This window comes from Xiphophorus hellerii, chromosome 14 (assembly GCF_003331165.1).
Source record: "Xiphophorus hellerii strain 12219 chromosome 14, Xiphophorus_hellerii-4.1, whole genome shotgun sequence".
Taxonomy (NCBI): domain Eukaryota; kingdom Metazoa; phylum Chordata; class Actinopteri; order Cyprinodontiformes; family Poeciliidae; genus Xiphophorus; species Xiphophorus hellerii.
In genome coordinates this window covers 29,503,990-29,519,299 of record NC_045685.1, presented here as the reverse complement: position 1 = coordinate 29,519,299, position 15,310 = coordinate 29,503,990, and the positions used below count along the sequence as shown (strand labels likewise).

Sequence of the window (15,310 nt, the reverse complement as noted above, 5' to 3'; positions counted from 1 at the left end):
AAATCACCTAAAGGATTCACAAATCCCAAACATGGATTAAAATATTCTGTTATTAGAGCAGAATAATCCAGTCCAGGTTTGAAGAGTCCAGGTGTTGTAGTTTTTAACCTAGAGCCGATTAAAGATGCGGAAGGTGGTGAAAAATTGGGTGGAATCGCCCTTTAGTCTTTTCCCGAATCGGAACCAACTCCAGCTTGGTTCTGCAGACCGGGCTTCTGTGCTGGAGAGAGAAATATGGAGATTTAATTCATGACTCACTGGCAGGAACAGACGGCCAGACGAGGCTTTTCTGTCTCATGACCGTCGTTGAGTTTGTAATATTCGCCTCAGAGGCTGTTTTCTGTTCGGACCTGTTTTTCTGATCTCTGCTCTTCATGGTCAGCCGGCGGTTCTGTTGCGCTCAGTTTACAGGTCCACTGCGCTGCTGAAATCTGCCTGACTGGGCGGAAGTGAGGTCAGGAAGGAGTTTGATATGACGCAGTTTGAGACTCTGCAAACCAAGGATGCTGCTTGCTGCGCCCTTTTGGCCGATCAACGGAGGGGCCACTGGGAAGGCCCCAGTTAGCCCCGTATGCCAGTCTGTTCCTGGTAGAGACTGGATTCTAAACTGGGGCAGAAGAAACATTTGAGCTAATAACTGAGAAACTGAAGTGACATTATAAAACATACTGAGGTCATTTTAGTTCAGCATCAGTTTGAAATGTTACCAAACAACAAACTGTGAGTCACATCTGCTGTTCCTTGGAGCTCCACCTGTTAATTACCAGGTGTAATTATTATTATTATTGTCTTCAGTCTTCAGCTCATCTTCCTCATATCTGTGGTGTAAATTTGAGGCAATGATGCCCTTTTAGGATTCACTGGTTTTATAACCCATTACTGGACAATCCTCTGTAAATGTCCTCTGGTTTCATGAAGGAAAGGTGGAAAAACAGTTGAAGCCCAAAACAAAATGTCATGTTGTGAGAAATCACTGAGTTATTAGCATCTGGTGTTTTAATACATGGCTGCAGCTGTGCTCAGTTTTCTGGTTCAGTGACATTCCTTTGCAGGTGTTTCTGTCTTACCATCAGTACAAATAACTGAACAGAATGAGCCGGGGGCAAATACCTGTCCCAGGTGTTTGGCCAATCATCACCGTCACCCTCCTCGTCTCCAGGTTTATTAATCCGGGTGACGCCAGCAGAGACCAACAGAAGAAGCAGCATCCGCCGGACAGAGACGCCAAATCGGCCCAGCAGCTCCGGTCACCAGAGAGCCACCTTCATCATCACCTTCATCATCCTCCTGTAGAGGGTAGACCCGCTGGACTCTCTTCTGCTCATCCATGGAGACATTTCTCACAGAAAACCAAATTCTCTGAGGGGGAAAGAGGAAACATTCACAGCAACAGAGCCACGTAGAAAAACAACCGAAGATTATTACCATCTATTTGCAAAATCACCACCACAACAAGCTTTTAACCATAAATTCTCCAGATGGAGGATAGTTTCACAAAAACTTTGTTAACGTTTCATAAACTTTATGTTGACAGAAATTGATTTGGAGAAATTTTACTTCCCCAAATTGTAGCTATGTTACAAAAAAAGGTTTTTTCAATTTGGTCCAAAATCTCCACATAAATTTGCATTTTGGTGCATCTGATGATGAATTGTTAAAATATGATTCATGTTTTGATCAGTTACTTTTTACCAAATGCTTTTCTGCTCTTAATTGAGTCGTTTCCTGGACGGAAACTTTTTACTTTTACTTGAGTCAAAATATGTTGAACTATTGCTTCTCTAACTTGAATAAAATTTGTGGTGTAAAGTTACCCTGAGAGCTTTACAGAATCAGAAACTTTGACTTTGATTCTCTGAGCGTCTATGCACCACAAATCTGGAACAAACCACCAGAAAACTGCAGAACAGCTGAAACACTGAGTTCCTTTAAATCCAGACTAAAAACTCAGCTGGTTAGAGCTGATTTGGAAACATAATCATGAAACATTGATCAATAATCTGATGTGCAAAATGTAAAGCTGTTGACTTTATTTTTATGTTTTTATGATGTAACGTTCTTTGAAATGCCTTGTTGCTGAAAGGTGCTCTACAAATAACATTTGATTTGGCTGATTGATTGTTGCCATGTCAGGAAACTTTCCAGGGTGCGTTTCTTAGGAAGGTCAAACTAAACCACAGAAGAACACACACAGCCTCCAGCTGTTTGTGTTGGCATCAGGCTGAGCACTGAATGCCAGCTGCTTCCTGTTGGACGTCGTTCCAACCAGAGTTTAGCTGCTTCGTCTGTTTGGTGTCAGGCTCTTTGTTACACAAGCAGTTTTGTGAGGTGACATGATTCAGCTCACTACCAGCGCTGCTGTTTGGATCAACCAGACTCACTACAGATCAAAACCAGGACCGGATCATTTTGAAGCCTCAGAATCTGGCAACAGATCAGAAAGAGTTGGAAGTTGCCAGATATTGCCATTAATCCACTTTAAGTTTTGGTTTAACATCAGGACTTCAGATTTCTGGGAGAAATCTGAAACAAATATCATCATTTAGGTCCTGCTGCTGATTCATCTGCCTTGTTGTCAGTAACTTTACAGCCTGTGTTTGTACAGAGGACATTTGTGGCCCCTGCAGGTGTCCCTGTGGCCCCAGGTGGCTTCCTCACCTCCAAGGAAGACAAACCAGCAACAGATTCTGCCTCAAAGGAATTCATTCATGACTGAAATAAAACGAGACATTCAAACTTCAACAATAAACTTAGCAGAAAGTAAAAAACTGATTTATGTTTCATGTGATGTTCTGTTTTCCAGCTCTCTGATTGGTCGCCTCCAACATGCTCTGCCTCCTGCTCCTCTTCCTCTCTGCTGCCATGTTGCTGCCAGGTGAGTTCCTGCAGTTAGAAGCAGTTTCTGCTGAGTCAGTGAAGATGGAGGAACGGAGCTCCTGCTGCCATCTTGGTCTCCAAACAGACCAACTGATGCTGGTTTATTCATCTACAGATTGTCATGTTGCTGCCAGACTCTGGTTCTCATCTCATGTGTCTCTGTGTTTCAGGAGCTGCTGACCAGCTTGCAGTATTTGCTAGTAACACAGAGGTGGACATCAGCTCATGCCCCATCACGTACTTTGGACAGAAATACGAACAACTTTATGTGAGTAAAATGACTGGATGAACCTCTACTAATTATTGCTTAGTCAGACGCATGATGATGATGATGATGATGATGGTGATGATGATGGTGATGGTGATGATGATGATGTTGATGATGATGATGATGTTGCTGATGATGATGATGATGATGATGATGATGATGATGATGTGATGATGTGCTGATGATGATGATGATGTTGCTGATGATGATGATGATGATGATGATGATGATGATGATGGTGATGTTGATGATGATGATGATCTCTGCAGCTTCAGAGCTCTGAGTCTGCCTGCTTTTATTTTGAAGCAAACACAGGAAGTAGGAGTCCAGAGGATTTCTGCTCATTTAATCAGAAACTGATCTGTAGAGTTTTATTCCTCAGGACTTCCAGACTCTTTTCTCTTCTTGATGAATCTTTGTGGGTCGGTTTTTCTTTGACTTGTTGTGTTTCTGTTTTTTCAGCTGAACTTCACCAGTGACAACTTTGTTCTCTGTTTCACCGGCTTTTATGAGCCTCAGGGCAGAGGAGACTGCTTGGTGGCGCCTCAAACAGACAACACACAGTTTTATCTTCAAAGTGTGCCTGACTATGTTGAACTGCAAAACATCGTCCAGAATCTGCCAAGCATTAAGAACACTGGGGAGTGCTACATGTTCTTTATGAACTCTGCAGTAAGTTCTGTTCAGTGATTTAAATCTGTTTTCTGGTTTTAGAAAAGACTTAAACACAAAACATTGATGGAAGAATATGAATGAACTGATAGAACTGTATGAGCTGTTTACGTTTAGTTCTTATATTTTATTCATTGTTTATATCGCCTATAGTATGTAATTATGTTTCATGCTAAGACTTTTTGTGAAAACCTTTTGACTGGATCAAACCTGCTGACTGTTTTTTTGTATTTTTTTTAGTACACTTTTCTTCTAGTAAACTTTGGATCACAAAGTGCTTTTATGAATGTAGACCAACCAGTGGTAAGTCTTTACATCTTTTACAAAATACAGGAAAAGCTTTGAGTTAATAATTAAATATTGTCAGATCTAAACATCTACCTGAAGATTTTCCTGATTATATTCAGTTTTTATCAAGACATCCTTTAGACTCCACGTCCACTGGCGTGGACATGATGTTTTTCTGGGATTAAACTAATAAAAATATTAGGGAATTGGTTATTTACATGATGCTTGTTATAGTTTGGTTTATTATTAAGCAAAAACAATAAAGTTTAGACCCTTAAGTTGATACTAGTGAGTTTCAGTCATCCAGACGAGCATGTGACTGAAAACAGACGGGGAGGAGGAAGCTTCTGTTTTACTTCAAAAATATTCTTTATGTTCATAGCAGCACAGAAAAGTTTTCTCTGTTATTTTTAAGTATTTCCAGTAATAGTATTTGAAAGTATTTTGAACATTTTTCCTCTCATTAAATCGTAGGACTTTTTTTAAAGTTGAATGTCCATCCCAATGGACATCAGGACTTTGTGTTGGCTGTACAGCGCCTAATTATTCAGTGTTACTGTGCAAAGAAAGAAGCATGTCTGAACATTTCATAGCCAGTTTGTGATTTCATAATGATTTTCTGTTATTTTCTCAATGATGGAGTAAAAACTGTCAAACCTTCTTGAACTGACGGTACATCAAGAAATTTCTGATCCAGTGATTGGATGAGGAAAATAAGCCACAGGAATTAGATGGTAAATTGAGAAGTAAAGCATTCCCAGTTTTTCAGTGTCTCATCCAGAGAAGTTCAGCTTCACAGTGAATCAGTGGGTGTTGTTGTCCTGCTAGATCAAATTATCAGTCTGTAAACACAAAAATCTGAGAAAAAAGTCAGAGCCGACTGGATGCAAGACGCCATAATGCACAGAAAAACACATTTCTGCTGTAAGAAATGTAAAATCCAAACTGAAACTGCTTCAAGGTGTTCATAAAAAATAAAGGTTACATGGAAATAGCCAGCAGTTTGATAACTGTGTAATCTATTGTTATATGTTTACATCACTACAAATAATAGCATGTCAATACATCTGAAAGTTCAATGGCCATCACTAAAGTCAAAGCTATATTTTATATTATTTATTCTCTATTCAGACATGCACACTGATAAACAAAACAGCAAAATCCAGTTTAAAAGGTTGAGACCATGAGTTATTGCATGAAGCTCTGCGGGGAAAGTATAGAAGTTTTCATGACGTTCTACGTTCATTTAGTCAAGATGTCCATTACAATGGACACCATGAAAAACATAGAAACATGAGACAAAAAACATATAGAAACATGAGACAGGAAAAATGTCTGTTTCGCTCTTTAGAGTAAAAATCAGCTGAGTAAAACAAAGTTTTGGCTCAAAGAAAGAAATGAGTTTTTATCAAGACATTTTTAATGAAATCAGTTTTTATTCTGTGTTGAGTCTCTGTGGTTCTGACTCTGTTGTTCTGCAGTTCACTGATTTTCTGGTGGATGGAAACAAAGTTTTCCCTCCGAGTGTTGCAAACCAGCAAGCCTACGCAGATCTGAGCGGCTGCAGGTCATCAGGTCAGTGAACCTCTGAATCCAAACCTGAACTTTGAGATTCAGTGAAACAGTTTTTCCTCAGATAAACTGAGTTTCTGAGTTTTCTGTCTCTTCCTTCGTTTCTCAGGCGTTCTGTTCAGACCTGGAGACGTTGTCAGCTCTGATCCAATAACCTGCAGGACTCTCACCTGTTCTCAGTCTGCAGTCCTCCAGAAAACCAGCTGTGGGCCCACGGAGCGTTGTCAAGGCAACGGCGTGTAAATATGGTCATTTTTACTTATTTACACGCTCAAAGTCCTGCTACTAAAAACAGCACTTTGAAGGGTGCTTTATAAATAAAATTGATTGATTGATTTTGTATTTGAAAAGTGGGAAAGAGAAAAATGTGTTTTCAAATTTGACTCATGAAGTTAAATTTCACTGGAGCTGTGGTCTTTTTCACAGCAAGCATTAACTTTCAAGGAGCAGCAGGAAGTGTTAAATGAGCTTTTATTGTGAAGGAGAAGCACGAAGTGATAAATGAGCTTTTATTGTGAAGGAGAAGCATGAAGTGATAAATGAGGTTTTATTGTGAAGGAGAAGCATGAAGTGATAAATGAGCTTTTATTGTGAAGGAGCAGCAGGAAGTGAGCAGCGGTGGAGAACAGATCAGAGATCAGTGAGGCTGAAATGAATCTTTCTGCACAGCAGTTGGTCTAAATCTGAGTCCTTCACATCAGTCAGACCTCAGTAACATACTGACTACTGATCCAGAGAGCTGGAGGAGTAGAGCGCCCCCTGGTGGCTGTGGCCCCCAGCAACAGGTCTTGATGTTTGTTTCTGCCTCCACCAGCTGCTCCTCTGCCTCCTCGTTGGGCTCCGTCTGCACGGTGACGGGTCCGGCTGTGGTGGACTTCCAGGGCCAGCAGAACTCTGTGAAGGACCGGTGCTGGTACTCTCTGCTGAGGATCCCATCAGGCCCAGACTTCCAGGTTCTGGCCCACTTCCAGGAGCGGCGCCGTAAAGACGTGAGCTTCCTGGACGGCGTGACGCTGCGACTGAACGGGTTCACATCGGCCGTTGACATCCAGCTGAAACAAGGAGGCAGAGTTCTGGTGAGCCGCTGCAGACGCTTCATGGCTTCCAGCAGGGCCGTAATCTGGATCCTGGGGTTCTGGGGGCCCAGCCCAGGAACCTCTGGATTTATGAAACAAATGCAACTTTTTCTGCTGCTAAAGAGCAAACTGATACTTATAAGAGACTGACATGAAGTTAAAACAAAATCATTTTAAATGTTCACAACAGGAAAAACACTAGCAATGAATTTGATGATTAAATTTCCTAATTTAAAAGTTTTGATTAAAAAAATCTTAGACTTTATAGTTTTTGTGGTTTCTTATCTCCTGAACCCAAAAGAACTGAAACAGTTTTGAACTTTTTTTTCTATCAGCTTTGATCCTAAAGACAACTTATAAAAAATATTTTCTGAGTTTTAGCTGAAAACAAAAGTCAGATTCAGTTTTAGTTGAACTTTTTCAGTTGGTTCATAATTTGTTTCAGTCATTCTGTGTGTGTGTTTAAAGCTTTCCTCATGCTACAGAACCTTTTCAGAGCTGCTGAGTCACAGGTCCGCTGTAGTCTGAAGTTTGTAGGTGAAGCAGCGTCTCTCTGCTGCTTCACCAGCAGGGGGCGCCACCTTCCGAAGCCCCTCCAGACTCGCCTGTAGCTCCTTTTCTCAGACAGACCTCCAGGTTTCTGTGGCTCAGCCTCTGAGTTCTGACAGTCCGCTGTGTCTCTGTGGGTCGCAGCTGAACGGCTCGCCGCTGACCCTCAGCGGCTCGGTTCAGACGGGTCACGGTGTGAACCTCTCCAAGGACCAAACTGGAGTCACTGTCCAGGCGTCCCTGTCCGACTTCTCTGCTTCTGTCTTCTTTGACGGCTCCACGGCTCAGATCCACCTGAAAGGTACAGAGCATCAGATGAGTTTGGATCCTGAGGATCGCTGCTGTCCTGCAGTCTGATGCTGATTGTCTCTCGCTGCGTCCTGAACCCGTCCAGGTTCTTATGGACTGCCTCTGCAGGGTCTGTGTGGAAACGCCAGCAGGTCTCTGAGTGAAGAGCGGCTCTCTGAGGACGGCTCCACCAGGTCAGACCTCCTTACCGACCGACCGCTGCTGGACGGACGGACTGCAGGTAAACTCAGGAATCGGTCCTGACCTTGTTGTGTGTCCCCCTAGCTGTGAGGCGCAGTACACCGACGCTACTGACACAACCACCAGCTGCACCAAGATGGCTGAACGGTGAGCACATTGATCCAGAACCTTTAGTCTGAGTTTCTCTCTGATCTCTGGGGGAAACTTCATGTTTCATGGTGTTTGATGCCTCGTGACGTCAGTTGTGATGGGAGACGAATCCGTTTATTGATCATTGATTGTCTCCATGTGGAGCAGCTGTAGCCTCCTGAAGGAGGCGCCCTTCTCCTCCTGCGGCGTGGACCCAGAGCCCTACATGGCCGCCTGCACAGACACTTTGTGCCGCTATCCGGATCTGGATGGCCTCAGCTGTCGGTTCCTGGAGGCCTACGCCAGAGCCTGCAGCCTGCAGAGCAGCGCCGCACCGGAGGACTGGAGGTCCAAGGCTCAGTGCTGTAAGACCTGCTGCCCTCCGTCTGCTCCATGAATCTGCTGCTGCTGCTGCTTTTCACAGTAATGCATCTGCTCTGCAGCGCCCCCTGGGGCCGTCTGTCAGGACAGGACCTGCAGCGATCACGAGTTCTGTGGAGAGAAGACAGCTGGAGGAGAAACTCGCTGCTTCTGTCGGGCCATTTTTGCCTCCAAGTACAGACAGACGAACTCTTTGGGTAGGACAGCTGTGACCTGAGAACAGGCCTTAATGTTTGGAGGAAACCCTCTGACTGCCTCTCCTCACCAACGCTGTAACCTCCAGGTGATCGCCGGTCTGCAGGCAGAGCTCTACTTCTCTCTCTCTGGTCGGGTGTCTCCTGGAGGACAAAGGCATCGACTACTCTGACTTACAGCTCAAAGATCCGACCTGCAGAGGTCAGATGGACCAGCAGACCCACATGGTGACCTTCAGCTTCAACAGCACCGACCTCTGTGGGACTGAGGTCACGGTGGGTTCGCGCTCTGCTTCGGGACCTTGATGTGGAGGCAACTTTCACAGGTCAGCTTTTGGTACGGAGTTAATGTTTCTGTTTGCAGACCCACAACAGCCAAACCATCTACAAGAACACCATCATGACACAGAACCTCTCCTCTGGAGGAATCACTCGCCAAGACCAGGTCTACATCGGGTTTTCCTGCGTTGAGACCCAGCCGGACATACAGACGGTGGCTTTCAGGATCAAAGACAGGTGGGTGTTGATCCCATCAGGTAAACTTGTGGTTTTAGTTTCAGAATCAGGTGAAAAAGATTCAGTAAAACATTACAGAATAGTTTGGTCAGTTTCTGTAGGAATAGATTGATATAACAGAGTCCAATCCTTTCTCTTTATGATTCAGGTCAAAGTGATTTTACAGATTTGGCCAAAAGCTTAAACACTCTATGAAATACTAGATGTAGCTACGTTGTCCTATCATAGATATATGTTGCATAGAAAACATAACTTTGAAGAGTTGGAAGCTTTTAGACTCCTGTAACTTGGGTCGTTCCTTCATCAACGTGTCTGTAGCGTAAAATTGAGCTGAATGCAGTTTGGTTCCCCTACGAGATGAACCCGTCGTCATAGCAACATCGTGACGGCCCACAGCGTCTGTTGACGAGGGCAGTGATTGGATGTGGCCTGTGAACAAGCAGGAAGCAGAGGGGAAATAATGGGAGGCAAAACAGGGTGCAGAAAACCAAGACATAACAAAACCTACTAGAAAGAAAAGAAGCTCCGGTTAAGCTGACGTAAAAACTGAAACACCAAGGAGACGACCACAGCTAGCATCTCCATATGACAGTACAAACCTGCTGGATGCAGAAAGCAAAGTAAAATCTTTGAGCAGTCAGAAGTAGAAGCAGACTCCTGCCAGCTGTGTGTGTCCTCTGCAGCTCTGTGGTTCAGTTCATCTCATCCGGACTTTGGAATTACTCTCTGACCATGAAGGCCTACACCGACGCCCACCGAACTCAAGCTGTGGCCTCAAACACCAAAGTTCGCCTGAACCAGAAGATCTGGGTGGAGCTGGACGCCAACGGCCTGAATGAAAGCCTGGTTGCCTTGGTGATGGACTCCTGCTGGGCGACGGACAAGGAATCGGCCAACGCTAGCCGTAAACATTACCTGATCAAGAACGGGTGAGACCGCTGCCCATATTCAGCCTCTGTGACCTTTCTAACCTCTCTGATCCGACCACCAACGTTTGATTTGACGCTTGTGAGCAGTTGTCCAAACCCTGAGGACCAGACGGTGAGCGTGGAGGCAAACGGAAAGGGAACCTCCAACTCCTTCTCCTTCAACATGTTCCAGTTCATTGGGAGCTCAGCTGAGGTCTACCTGCACTGCAAACTGCAGCTCTGCATCAAACAGGAGAACACCTGCGTCAAGGTGCAGCTTCTCTGAATCTCACTCACCTCAGGATGTTTGACGCTAACACACTATGAGAGACAAAGTTCAGCTTTGACAGTCATTGAAATGTAGACTTGTCTGTCCTTCACTTCTAGACGTGTGGTGGAACTCGGAGACGCAGATCTGTCCGGTCCCAGTCTGGAGCTGCTGCCTTCATCAGCATGGCTTGGACTGCCTAGGTAAGACTGTCTGTTATTCTGACTATTATTATTATTATTATTATATATTATTATTATTATTATATTATTCACATTTATAATTGTTCCTTCCCATTAATCCTTTAGTGATTATCTCAGATGGGGTCAGTGGATCAGTAGCTTGAACTCTCCACTAGGGGTCGTAACTAGTCGTCTAGTTTACGGTAACACCGCTGGATCTTTAGACACGGTTGCAGGACCATGAAAATGAAAACCTCAAACTCTGATAGTCGTCACATCAATGGAGACAGAAATAGAAATGGACAAAGTTCCTGATGGATGGGAAGAGAGACCAAGCTTGAACTTTTTACAGGGTTTGTTTTTGTGACAAAATGTTGGTGTTAAGCTTTTTAAAGGAAGATTTCCTGAGTTTTGCACATAATGTTTGAGTTATTAAAATATGAGGGGGAAAAACTTTTCATCATCTTGTAAAGCTGATGTCCAGTTGAACCACAGCAGTTTGTGAAGTCTGGTTCAAACTTTGCTCCTGTTGTCTTTTCAGGTGAAGGACCTCAAACTCCATGAAGATCCAGTCTGTGGACCGGTTCTGATCCAGACCCGGGTGTTATGAGGAAATCTCTGACACATAGCGGTTCTACTGCTGAGCGTTTCTTTGTATTAATCAAATGTGGTGAAGGGAAGTGAGTGAAACACTAAACTAATCAGAGTTTATAGTTGGTCTTCAATGAAAGAAGCTTTTTGATTCTCACGTTGTCTGAGCTCAACACATTGTAGATGTGAAACATCCCATAATGCACAGAGGAAAACAGAGAGCAGAATGAGGCTGCAGTGGTTCACAGTGAGCTTCAATGTTTCAGTCAGCTCTACAATCAGGAGGAATTTGATTTCATTTCTAGTCTCAATGATCAGTAAAGGTTTAGCAGGGATTGGTGGCTGTTACTGAGCCGTTTTTCTTCTTCTGAAGCTGAAATTTACAGAAACTCCAACATGACGTTTGTAGGTTGATGTCAGTTTTTAACATCTATAAAATTATTATCATGTTAAGTTTTCAATTCAGAAAGTTAAAGCAGAGTTTTAACTCTTACAAATGTAAAACTGGAGCACTTCCCCCTCTTGTGGCTACAATTTGTATTACATACAAGCTTTAACTGGTCATTTGTTTTAATTCTTCTAAACTTAGACAGAATAAAAGCCATTTGAGGTCAAATAAATGATTTTTTTTCCCATTCTGCTTTCGGCCTTTTGTAGTTTTTCTTCAGCCTTTGGATGGATTGTTGTTGTTTCTTGTTTGGTTTTCATGTTGGACATCTGATGTGCGGCGGCGACATAAAGATCAGCACTTTTGATTTCTAATCACTAAAATATTAAAGTGTGCAATGATGATTATTAATCAAACATTTTTATTTTTATAATAACTACTTTGGATGAAGGTGATTAAAGTTGTAATTCATGTTTTAATCAGCAAATAAACATTAAAAATAAAAGTCTGTATTTGGTCTTTTATTCATGTTGAATATCCAGGTCGGCGTGGGATATTTATGTATTTAGATTACAAAAGGCATTTATTTGACAAGATAATCAAAGTCTTTATTACTAAAAGTTTTGTTGAAATTTGATCATTTTGATGGATTTAGATGAAACTGACTGTTTTAAGGTCAAAGTTGTGTAATTGCATGAGAGCTGGAGCCGCATCAGGCTGGCAGGGCCGCATTGACCTTTGAACTCTTTGAAGAATTAATGAGCTACACCAACATTTCATTTCCCATTAATAAAGTGGTTTTGAATTCAAATTGAATTTGCAAAACCTGCATGTAACAAGTATGAATAGTAATCTAAGCTTTAGTGAAGTTTCACAAATCACCTAAAGGTTTCACAAATCCCAAACATGGATTAAAATATTCTGTTATTAGAGCAGAATAATCCAGTCCAGGTTTGAAGAGTCCAGGTGTTGTAGTTTTTAACCTAGAGCCGATTAAAGATGCGGAAGGTGGTGAAAAATTGGGTGGAATCGCCCTTTAGTCATTTCTCGAATCGGAACCAACTTCAGCTTGGTTCTGCAGACCGGGCTTCTCTGCTGGAGAGAGAAATATGGAGATTTAATTCATGACTCACTGGCAGGAACAGACGGCCAGACGAGGCTTTTCTGTCTCATGACCGTCGTTGAGTTTGTAATAATCGCCTCAGAGGCTGTTTTCTGTTCGGACCAGTTAGAAAAATCATCTAAGTTCATTTACTTGTGAGTTTATTTGAAAGGTTATGTTTTCATATTATTTTCTGTGTTGTTTACTTTACTCCTTTTCTTCGGTGAAATACTATTAACCATTTTTAGGATGTTTGCCTGGAGGCTAGAGAAGTTTGCACATTCCTGTGTTATCAGCTACATGTGTAACTGATTAGTTGTGGTCAGCCACATGCCCTTGTAAGGGCATGTCCACAGAAGGTTCCAGACCACCCTGTAGAAAAAGGTCATTGGTCAAATTCTTTGTGTGACTACATGAAAAAGCCCAACCTCCTTCCTTGTATTTTCTAATAAAGCGAAATGCAGACAAAGATCGGGCAGAGTTGATTCCAGACAGTGTTTGACGGCGGCTTTCCGCGTCTCGGATCTTCCCTCCTTTTCTGCAGAAATGAAAATTGTGTCTCTGGTTGAATCTTTGCAAGTTAGGAATTAAAATAAACCTATCATTTGGGGGCTCGTTCAGGGATTCCCAACATACCCACCGCTGACGGAAGGAGTAAGACGCTGAAATCTGCCGGCAGTATTCTGAAAAGTCCCGGGGGGCAATTTCCTCGCTGGGCCAGTGTCTTAGGTCAACCTCCTTCTGCCAACGGTGGATTGACGGGACTCAAAACCGAGACAGAGCAGGATTCAACCAAGTAAGTAAATGGGATGTTACAAGCGGTTTTCAAGTCCCCCGTTTGACATCAAGAAAAAAAAAAAAAAAAGGGAAAGTATAAAAAACACACGTAGGGAAAGGCAATAAATGTGATACCTAAAAAACAGTGGGAAAGGTGAGTGGTGGGCTTGTTGGGGATGATCATCAAGAATTCTCCACTCAAATCATTTATTGAATTTAGTCCAAGCGAGAATTACCACAACAAGAACTTGGCCACCACCCTACTCTTCCTATCCCCCGTTCTGTAGAGTCCACCCTAGGTGTGTAAAGAACGGGATGAACACACTGTAAAATATGGGTTTTTCACACGGGAAGGAGAAAAGTCTTAAAGGGGATGAGAAGTTAATGTGTCAGATGGAGCCAGGAAACTTAAAGTACCTGACTAAATGGAAAAAGAAGTACGGTGTAGATGGGTGTTGAAAGTAAAATAAAGAAAAAACGTGGTGTTTCGGTTTTAAAATAAGGGTTAAGTAAAAAACTGGTACCAGAAAACAGGAAATTATTGGTTGTTGTTAGATTCTAACATAAGTTTGAGATGTCTCTTTATAAATGTGCACGGTATTTAAAACAGGTTCCTGAAGACTAAAGTTTAAAATTAATTAAATTAAAACATGAAAAATGTTAACAAAACATTGGGAAATTCCTGAAGCTTCAGTAAAATTTGATAAAAAATTAGAGTAAAATTTGATAAAATAATGAGGACAGACTGAAAATTGGTGACTGATGAAATTTTGACTGACTACAAATCTGACCAGTTGTTTTGTGTTTTGTGTTTTTTTGTTTGTGTTACAATTCATGTTGGTGTGAAAGAGTGTGTGTAATTGGAGATAAAATACCACTTGGTATTTTATGTCATATAAATACAATGAGAATGTGAACAGCACCTCTGTAAGTGGATGCCATAGGCAAGAATTTCTCACTTGGAACAACCAAGTAGAAGCAGAAATTACCCTACAGAGCATTTTTTTAGTGCTGTCTCATGGTGCAAAGTTTCCAGTTTTTAGAACACCCTATGTGTTAAACTGGACTAAATTATTCAAATTAAGCAACAACAGCAGTAAGTGTGACCTGCAGTGTGTAAAGATTGGAAGGCATTGAAAGATAGAATCCTGATAAAATAAAACATCTGAACAAATTGAAAGTAAAAATATGGGTCTAAGGCTAAATAAATTGGTAGAACTACAGGATGAAATATAAATAAATAAAGAATAAGCCAAGAAAATGAGGTCACAGAGGATTGTGGAAATGATGTATTGGCAAATTAATAGATGACTAAATGAAAAATAAAGTAAATAAATAGATAAATACATAAATGATTAGGTAGAGAAATAAAAAAAAAAATATGTATATAGAATTGAGAATAAAATATTAGATAAAACTGTTAATTATTCCTTCTAGGCTGAGAAGGTAGTAGTAAAAATAGAATAAAATACAATGAGCTACAATGGGACCTTTTTAATGAGTTGAGGATAAAAAAAAACAGAAAAGATCTTTAGAGAAACAGGCCCTAACTGTAAGAGGAATTGCCCAGATAACAACAAACTGCAGCATGCGGCTGATTCTAGATAGTTTCACAATCAGTCTTTTTAAACTGACCAAAACTTTAAGATAGATAAATATTATTAAATCTACAGGACTTATTGATAATTAAGACAGGATAAATTAGAAGTAACTCTCTTGTTAAATAGAAATTGATTAAATACAGAAAGTTTGCTAAAATTTACAAGATTTGTTGTTGAAGGATAACATTAAGTTTGAAATAAGTTATTGGTTAATGAAAAAAGATCATGTGGAACTATTGTAGAGAATCAATATTAAACTGTAATAAGAGATGATTGAAAAGTGCCTACAGAAAGAGAGGGCTGCAAATAAAATAAGAAAATAAGAAAAAAATAAAATAAATAGAACAAAACAGGAAAAAGCGACAAGTATGTTTATTTAGACAAGAGAATAATGAAGCCCAGGGAGGAGTTGCAACCCAAACTCACAGCAGCTCAGCAGGGGAGAACAAGAAGAGCTGTGCTGTAACTTCTACCCCCACTAG

General features: G+C 41.5%; 1 protein-coding gene across 1 annotated transcript; it reads left to right on the top strand.

Moving 5' to 3' along the window:
• The first annotated feature begins 1,200 nt into the window (after window positions 1-1,200).
• On the top strand, window positions 1,201-11,855 carry LOC116732711 (alpha-tectorin-like). Its single transcript, XM_032583051.1, has 19 exons — window positions 1,201-1,296; window positions 2,804-2,875; window positions 3,048-3,145; window positions 3,608-3,817; window positions 4,058-4,120; window positions 5,587-5,680; window positions 5,787-5,916; window positions 6,492-6,753; window positions 7,447-7,603; window positions 7,697-7,784; window positions 7,876-7,938; window positions 8,089-8,285; window positions 8,364-8,507; window positions 8,593-8,771; window positions 8,860-9,011; window positions 9,695-9,940; window positions 10,028-10,190; window positions 10,307-10,390; window positions 10,911-11,855. The coding sequence occupies exons 2-18, from the start codon at window positions 2,827-2,829 to the stop codon at window positions 10,388-10,390; spliced, it is 2,379 nt and encodes a 792-aa protein (XP_032438942.1). The 5' UTR covers window positions 1,201-1,296; window positions 2,804-2,826; the 3' UTR covers window positions 10,911-11,855.
• The last annotated feature ends 3,455 nt before the right edge of the window (window positions 11,856-15,310 follow it).